Source organism: Aedes aegypti, unplaced genomic scaffold (genome assembly GCF_002204515.2).
Source record: "Aedes aegypti strain LVP_AGWG unplaced genomic scaffold, AaegL5.0 Primary Assembly AGWG_AaegL5_hic_scaff_1706_PBJ_arrow, whole genome shotgun sequence".
Classification (NCBI taxonomy): domain Eukaryota; kingdom Metazoa; phylum Arthropoda; class Insecta; order Diptera; family Culicidae; genus Aedes; species Aedes aegypti.
Window position 1 is genome coordinate 1,780 of NW_018735164.1, and position 8,586 is coordinate 10,365.

General features: G+C 37.3%; 1 protein-coding gene across 1 annotated transcript; it reads left to right on the forward strand.

Annotated features, from left to right (window-relative positions):
- The first annotated feature begins 687 nt into the window (after positions 1 to 687).
- Positions 688 to 7,805, forward strand: LOC110680642 (programmed cell death 6-interacting protein-like). The gene is made up of 3 exons (XM_021856436.1): positions 688 to 1,298; positions 7,253 to 7,432; positions 7,497 to 7,805. The coding sequence occupies exons 1-3, from the start codon at positions 688 to 690 to the stop codon at positions 7,597 to 7,599; spliced, it is 894 nt and encodes a 297-aa protein (XP_021712128.1). The 3' UTR covers positions 7,600 to 7,805.
- Positions 7,806 to 8,586: the final 781 nt, after the last annotated feature.

Here is an 8,586-nt window from a genome sequence, read left to right on the forward strand (position 1 = left end):
GTGGATTTCACTGGGAAGTCCATGAAGGAATCACCGGATCAACACCGGAAGATAAATTCGTAGGAAATTTTGAGCGGAAAACCAAAACTGCATTCCGTTGAAATTTCTGCAAGAAATAATGAAATATATATTTATAAAATGGTGTAATGTAAATGGGAATCCTTAGAAATAATTTTTGAGAGATGCCCTGTCGGATTCTCTGAAATTCGTACTATAATTGAATAGTATTATCTGATCCCTTTGGTTTTGTTCAGTTTTTTTTTTTCAAACATGAGGTCTCAAAAGTTCTTATTTTTAGACACTCAGTCGCTACCAGCCCTGTTTTTTTTTGTTCAGCTCAGACCCCTCTCGATACGTAGAATTAACAATACTCAAAAAAACCCTTCCACGAAAAAGTATACATAATTCAAAAAACTCTAGACAGTTAATAATTATAATGCTATATTTTTCAGGCTGAACGAATGCTAAATGATGAATGTAGCTCAGATGAGCAACTGCGTGAGAAGTTCAAGGAACAGTGGACTCGCACTCCTTCCAACAAACTGACCCAAACATTCCGTGATAATTGCGAAACATATCGCAAGATAATCAACAATGCCATAACGGCGGATAAAACAGTTCGTGAAAAGTTCGAAAAGAGTCGTCGTGGCATCGAACTATTATCCATGTCTCAGGAGCAGCTTGCTAATGAGGGTACCATGTGCGGCCTACAACCAACAAGGATTGCAATTCATCTGCAGCACAAAAACTGCGAAAATTGATGGAGCCGTTGAAACCATCAAAGCCGAACGAGATGTTATTGAATCCGAATTGCGCTCTGCTACCGTGAACCTCAAGGAACAATTTCTGTCGGCACTAGCGGCTGACGGTGCTATTAATGAACCCGCTATATCGTTGGCTGAAATTGGGAAAACAATTGCTCCCCTACAAAATCAAGTCCAGGATAATCTTTCACGCCAGGAGACATTGATTCAAGATATCAAGCAGGCTCAGCAAGAGTTTGCTGCTGAATCCGGTTCTACTAATCAATCAAGCGATACAATGCTGACTCAACTAGCGACTGCTTACGACGTGTTCTCCGAACTGCAGCACAATTTGCAAGATGGGGTTAAATTCTACAATGATTTGACACAGCTGCTCATAACTTTCCAGAACAAAATATCTGACTATTGTTTCGCACGTAAAACCGAAAAAGATGAATTGCTGAAAGATTTGACACAACAAGCTAGTCGCCAAGCACAACCACCAACTCCTAGCATTCCTGCACATCTTGTGTCTACTACACCAGCTGCCTCCCGGTAAGTAATAATTTATAATTGTTTTTAAATACATTTTCTTTTTTCAAACTTATAGTAGGGGTAGGCAGGGAAAGATGACTATCCATGGCAAAATAAGTACCCCTTGTTTGTGAGGGTCTTATTTTTAAATATTTTTAAGTTTGAACTGCAAAAGATTAGTACCAACCCGAGCAAAGCTTGAGATCATATTGAAAACTAATTTTGATGTTGCGATGTCCCGAATTTTGATAACTCAGTTTATTGTCATTTTGGTAGTTTTAACGGTTGAAATATCAAAACTGAGAGCAGAAAAATGTTCTCATGAAATCAAATTGAAAACTATTTTTGCTATCAGTTACAGCTAATTGAAAACTGTTTCTGCTATCATGCAGAGCATATTGAGAACTCATTGAAATATACATATTTTCTATCGATAATAAAACGAATCTGCGACAAAATAAATGCTTTATTTTTATATTATCATGGTGTTTATAAATGTAGCACGAATAAGTTTTTAATCTTATAAAATGAAACACATTAACAAAAAAATTGAATAATAGCAGAACGAAAACAAAATATGATATCGAATATTTCAATGATAAATTGATAACAAATTATGACTAGAGATGTACCCAATAGCACTAATACCGAGTAGTGGAAAAATTTGTATTCGGCCAAACGAATATTCGGCCGAATATTGACTTAATGTTTGGCCAAATGAAACCTTAATATTCGGCCGAATAACATCCGTATGTTTATCCAATTTCTCAAAACTACATTTTTAATCTTAGACTAAACCCAAAAAAAAACTTTTTTTAAAGTAGGGTGAACATTTGAAAGGAGTTTGAATTGAAATAAATAAACGTCTTCTTAAGGTTTTGAAGAAATTACAAAACCATAAGTACCTCAGTGCACCAGATTCCGCTCATTTAAGGGAAGTTATGTGTTCAAATATTTATTATAAAATAACTATTGTGTCGATCGATACTGTTTGTATGTCACAATATAGCTCCAAGTATAGGTAATCAGCGGCATAATAAAAAGAATTTGAAAAACGTTCATAAAAAATATTTAATTGCATTAGTTATTGCATCAGTGTTCCTATTTCCGCTCACGCTAAACAGATTTCGTGACGAACTTACTAAAAAAAGCATTATTTCGAATTTCGTTATTTATCCTAATATGTTTTATGGTCAAACCATAGCTACTACTGCAATAAAGAAAGCTGTATACTAAAATCGACATTTCTTCAAAATTTGGTTTAATTTTTTGCATGAGCGGAACACTTAAAAATACCTAGTGATCCAATAACCGCTCATGAGGTGTTGTGTTTTCCATGTAAAGAATTATTTTATCAAATGAAAATAATGTCAGACGACTTCAATTGAAACTTGTTGATATTGCTAGAAGATATCCGTGCGAAAAATGTTGGTTTTTGACAGGAATTTTTTTTTACACTAGTGAGCGGAAATAGGGGCATGAGGATACTGGTGCACTGATGGTACTGATCTTTTTTTCTTAAATTGAGGAATTGTACCTATTGATTACAATTTTGATCCACTTGTTGTTTTCTTTAAGAAATCAGATTAATACGTTGTTTGATTCCTCATCAGACTTCTGGAAGTGCTTCATAGAAATTGGAACAAATAGACCGTCGACCACTGATTCGCATAATAAATGAAGAACGTGAGCAGTAGTGTCGCAAAAATATCGAAAGTGTGGAAAACCCTGATAATTGATGGGTCTAAAAAGGTATGAATTTCAAACTCATCAAACTAGTCAAGCCTCATATTTTTGAATATTTGGCGTCAAACTGCAACCATAGAATCCAGAAAAAAACTGACTTTTTTAATTTCTTCGTGTGAAACATAGTTGTATTACAATTTGTTTATTTGTTAACTATTCGGCAGACCGAATATTCGGCAAAATCAAAATAATCGAGCTATTCGGCCCAAATATTCGGTACATCTCTACAATTGAATGAGACGAATTCCATCCAGAATGAGCCGAAAGAAATAAAAATCGTACTCGATAGTCTTCGATTTGGATTAAATTTTGCACATGTTTTTTGGTTTGGTAGAATAAGTGTTTTCCATAGAAAATTTGATAATTTTGACTCAAGAATCGTTTGGACTATAAGAAAAAAATATACACTGAAAAAATATTTTATTTATTTTCATAAAAAAAAATCAAACATAAAACATAAATTTTTAATTACACGAAAACCCTATTTTTTATTTTTTTTAATTTTTACCATAGAACATCAATAGTAAACAGATGTTTGGGACAAAGTTTCATGATGGAGAAATTTTTAATAACAAAGTTTTTCTAAGAACAACTTTTGGTCGACTTTCAAAATTTTGGTTTTTGTCAAAATAAATACGTTCTGATGATACAATAAGAATCTTGAAATGATTATAAAAATCATAATGATTATATGAATAATTTCTCTAGAATTACCCACTTTCGAATTATATCGAGTTTAATGCAAAAATTTTATTTTAATATTAAAATAGGCCGTTTTCATTAGTTATTCGCGACGGTTCACTACAACTTCTTCATAGAACATTTTTATCTAAAATCAACAGTTTCGGAGTTAGAATTTTTCAAATAAGTTGTATGCAAAAACATGTGCAAAATTTACTGCAAATCGAAGATGGTCGAGTTCTGTGACTGACCGATTTGACATGAAATTCGTCATGAGTATTAGCATCACTACCCACAATCAGCAGAAAGCCTTCTGTTAGGCAATATACGACAACTCGTTTGAAATCATCCGTTGGGGATGTTTCATCATATGGTAAATATGCCGAACGATAGACGTATTTCCTATTGAGATTACCAACAGAGCCATCAATTGAGATAGCACATACATCTCTGGGTGTTAACTCAGAAATGAGTATAGCAACGATTGCTTTATTAACGAGCACGCATGCACGAGGCATGGCACACGAGTTCACCATCCATGTTTACTGAAAGTATCAAAAACTGTGTCCACAAGGTTACCAAGATAGAAGATCCCCTACGAAAGTAAGGTTCCTGAATAAACGCCACTTGAGCTGTAGCGTTTTGCATGGGTCTGCAAAGATTGATCGTTGCTGATCTTTCATGCTAAAAAATGATCTGAGCTATCCTAACCGTAGTCACTACCCTAACTGGACAGGATTAAGCTTCTTAAAATTTCAGCACGCAAAGACCGGTAGCGAACACTGTAAAACGCATAATGCAAAACCATAAAGGTGAAAATTTAAACTAAATTACTACATCTTTATAATCCCAACCCTATTTAGCCTCAGGATTGAGACTAAAAAAGGGCAGCCGACTATCTCGGAGAAACACACCATTTCTCCGGGTAGCACAGGAAGCGCACAATACTATGCAGGGAGCCCTGGTACTCCACATGCTTCATTTACGTTTAGGTTTTATTTAGACCCTTCCTAACCTTTCATTCTTAGGCACGGAAAGCTTGAAGCCGCATGTATTAGGGGTCACCTGTGACGTGGACTTTTACCACCGGAACAGGCAGTCCGTAGTGTTAAATCTTAGCTAATTGAAACAACCGCTACCGACACGACGCGGCCATCTAGGCTGTTCGGGAAAAGGAAGGTAATTCTTATGATTAGCTCCTGACGTGCCCAAGCAGCTTTCATGTATCGAGTTCTTCTTCTTGGCATTACGTCCCCACTGAAACAGAGCCTGTTTCTCAGCTTAGTGTTCAATGAGCACTTCTATTCTTTGCCAAAGTTGCCATTTTCGCATCCGTATATCGTGTGGCAGGTAAGATGATACTCTATGTCCAGGGAAGTCAAGGAAATTTCCATTACGAAAAGATCCAACCGGGAATCGAACCCAGACAACTTCAGCATGGCTTTGACTCGAACCACTTGGCTACGGAAGGCCTCTAAAAATGTATCGAGTTATAGAACACAAAACTAGTGCAAATGCGATCCAAGGGACCATTGAGGTAGCCATGAAAACCAAATTTTACTACACGCAGCGAACTGGACTATCGAATTTCATACATGTTGCTTTATGAAAGGTGGAACGATTGTTGCAATACGAACGCTTTATGTATTGTTTTAGCATCACCCCACATCAAGGCGTGATTTGAGACGTCATTTGAATAGGCCTATAGGCGCGTGGTGTACGGTCGGGCCTATCGATCGCAAGGTTCTTGGTTCGCTTCCAGGTTGCCGCGAAAACGTTTTTTGTTTTCAAATTCTGGTTTCATAAGGCAAATTTATGAATTTCAATCCGATTTCTTGTGGCGAATTTTCATAAGGGGTTCCTATGTTTATCGATAGTCCATTTGCCTGAGTGTATGATTCGACAATTTAACTGCCAAAATGGGGTTTCTAAAAAAAGTGCTTGAACAAAAGTTGTTGCAAATGAGCTGTATTATTCAAAATCATCATAAAAAAATTTGATTGTTTTTCAATAGTTAGTTGATTGTTTTTCAATAGTTTGACACTTAGGTCACTTATTTCGATGTTTGATGAGACAAATAGGCGTATAAATTTATTCCAATCATTATTGAGCTAATCGTAGCAATTCGGTTTAGTTAGCGTTCGTCAAAAATCGGTGGATCACCTGTGCTACCAAGGGAAAGAGAGGGTTAAACAAAACCGTGCCAAAATTGATTTTTTTTATATTTTTTTCTTTATTTTTATTTGTTAGGTGCTCCGTGCACTTGGCCACTACTATGCCGAGTATCATATACAGATTCTATTTATATCCTAGTTCTTATTGCTATTTCTTTCATACCGAGCAGGTAGAGGAGAGTGCTGCCGTTGGTCCAATCCATATCCATATCGAAGTCCATTGGTGTGCGGTGGTTCATTTTGCCATGTTTATGTGTCGTGTGAGGCAACAGCCTACAAAGAGGGTCAGTGTGTCTCACCCACCATCCGATACTGACGAAGGATGGATGTGTTCCCCAATACACGGTCCTTCGTGCGGCGTCTTCTGGTGGCTGGACGGAGATTTGTGTGTGGGGGGATTGGGAATCGAACCCATGACCTTCCGCTTACGAAGCGAAAGCGTAACCTCGAAGCTACGGGACCCCCTATGGAATTTAATTGCTAATATTTTTTTAAAGAATATCGAAAAAATGTTGTCACATCATCCTTATAGAACATTCTTCTTCTTTTTCTTCTTCGTATTAATGTCCTCACTGGGAGAGAGCCAGCTTCTCAGCTTAGTGTTCTTGTGAGCACTTCCACAGTTATTAACTGAGAGCTTTCTTTGCCAATGTTACCATTTTCGCATTCGTATATCGTGTGGCAGTTACGATGATACTTCAGTTAGAAAACTCCTAGACCTAGGAAAATAAACAAAGCGACCTACAGTTAGAAATGCGACTATTAAGTTATGATGAACTTTAAAAACCTACTGAAATATGTATATTTTCCTCTAGTTCAATAGTAACAGAGTATCGATAAATGTCCTGGCTGAAAAAGCCTTGGCTATAGCGCCATTGCTCGCTCTCTGAAACGAAAAGACATTGTTACACAGCAATTATTTATCCCCTTAAATACATCAATATGCTTCAAATTTTAACACAGCTGCCTCAATTAAATTATAAAACAGTATCAATCTATTTCGGAGGGATCTCGGAGATATTCTTTGTTTCAAAATTGAATAGTTCACACTCAATTTTGGCACCTAGACTAAATGCCAATTTCGCGGAATTGCACAGCTGAACCACAGGAATCACTTCATTGCATTTTTTCAGTTCCTTATGGGTGACATAGCACCACCAGCCGTTTGAAAATTTCGCCGGGCGAATTAATTACGCGGATTTGATATAAATGTGACGGCAAACGAGGGAAAGCAACCATTTGCGCGCACGGTCTGCTGCAATGTAACCCCTATAACAGTTTGGCAATTAAGAGACCTAAACGTACTTTTGCCCCATAAGTTGGTTTCAGATTAAACAGCATAATAATACAATATTTTATTCCTATCCCTTTTAGAATCGCCATCTTCATCAGCTTCGGCACCGGCACCAACATCTGCAATGCATACTCCGTATCCAATGCAACCCCAGGGAATGCCGGTGCCCTATGGAGCAACTGCCAATGTTCCATATCCAGCGTATGTACCACCTCCGATGCCTCAAGGATTCAATCCTTACGCCACACTCCCATATCCAAGTAAATACTTAATAAATGTTCCTAAGGAGCCGAAATGATTTTAACATATTTCTTTCCTTTTTAGATGCTTATCAAGGGTTCCCGCAAGCTCCGGCTTATTATGGAACTTATCCTGGCGCATACGCGAATCAACAGGGACAGCAACAACCAACGCAGAATCCGAATAAACCATTTGGGTGGTAAAGATTGTGATGAGTTACGGCACATCTCGCACTAGGCGTGGCATTTCCGCCTTGAAGCTATAATGAGCTTTCGCATAATTAAATATACCGATGTGAGTTGTTGTCAAAACATAAAGAGATAATTTTGTTTACGATACTATAAATGTTTACGAAAAAAAATTTCAGTAAAGAAGTTAACCCAACATACCATATACATTGTGTTTTAGTGAGGCGTCCAAAAACTAGAATACCAACAAAAAATGCGTTTGCATCTTAGAGTATCTTCAGTAAAGTACAAATCATATGATGAGTGACAAATTCAACTTCGCTAAAGTTGCCAGTTAGGTATACATTTTTTGACTGATTTTTTCAAGCGGTCCGTAAGCAAAAAAAAAGTCCACCAGACATTGTATACGTAGTAGGATCGAGTTTACAATTGACACTTCCAATCAATGAGAGCGACGCATTCATAAACAATGTTGGCTCAGTGAATTCGCGTTCCGGTGCTGTTTTCGAGCACAAATTGACGAATATAAGTGATTTATTGCTCTCAGGAGCATTGTGCGTGAAAAATCAAAGTGTTTCAAGCATCGCATTAGATTTTTTAATTGCTACGGTGAGTAGAAATACGATTAAAAGTGAGTTTTAGAACGGGCACCGAAAAGTCAGCAAACAATATCTCGGTGTGTGAAAAAGAAGTGATTCGGTAGTGCGCGGTATTTTACAACACAAATCACAGCAATAACTACGTGTTTGCATTCAAAAACTGGTAATATGTGAAAAACACATGATGGAATGCTTTCAGTTAAGAAACCACCCCTCTACAAATAATCATTTTTTGTGATCGCTCTCGATAACACTGAGAGAAGCGTGGGAGGAGGGAGCGGAAAGTGAAGGGGGGAGTAAGGTGCATGGAGAGAGAGAGAGAGAGAGAGAGAGAGAGAGAGAGAGAGAGAGAGAGAGAGAGAGAGAGAGAGAGAGAGAGAGAGAGAG

Excerpts from the sequence above, each read along its gene's own strand:
- LOC110680642 (XM_021856436.1), top strand. The coding sequence starts at position 688 with ATGAGGGTACCATGTGCGGCCTACAACCAACAAGGATTGCAATTCATC. Across the intron at positions 1,299-7,252 it reads ACTACACCAGCTGCCTCCCG|AATCGCCATCTTCATCAGCT; the intron begins GTAAGTAATAAT and ends TATCCCTTTTAG. Across the intron at positions 7,433-7,496 it reads CGCCACACTCCCATATCCAA|ATGCTTATCAAGGGTTCCCG; the intron begins GTAAATACTTAA and ends TTTCCTTTTTAG.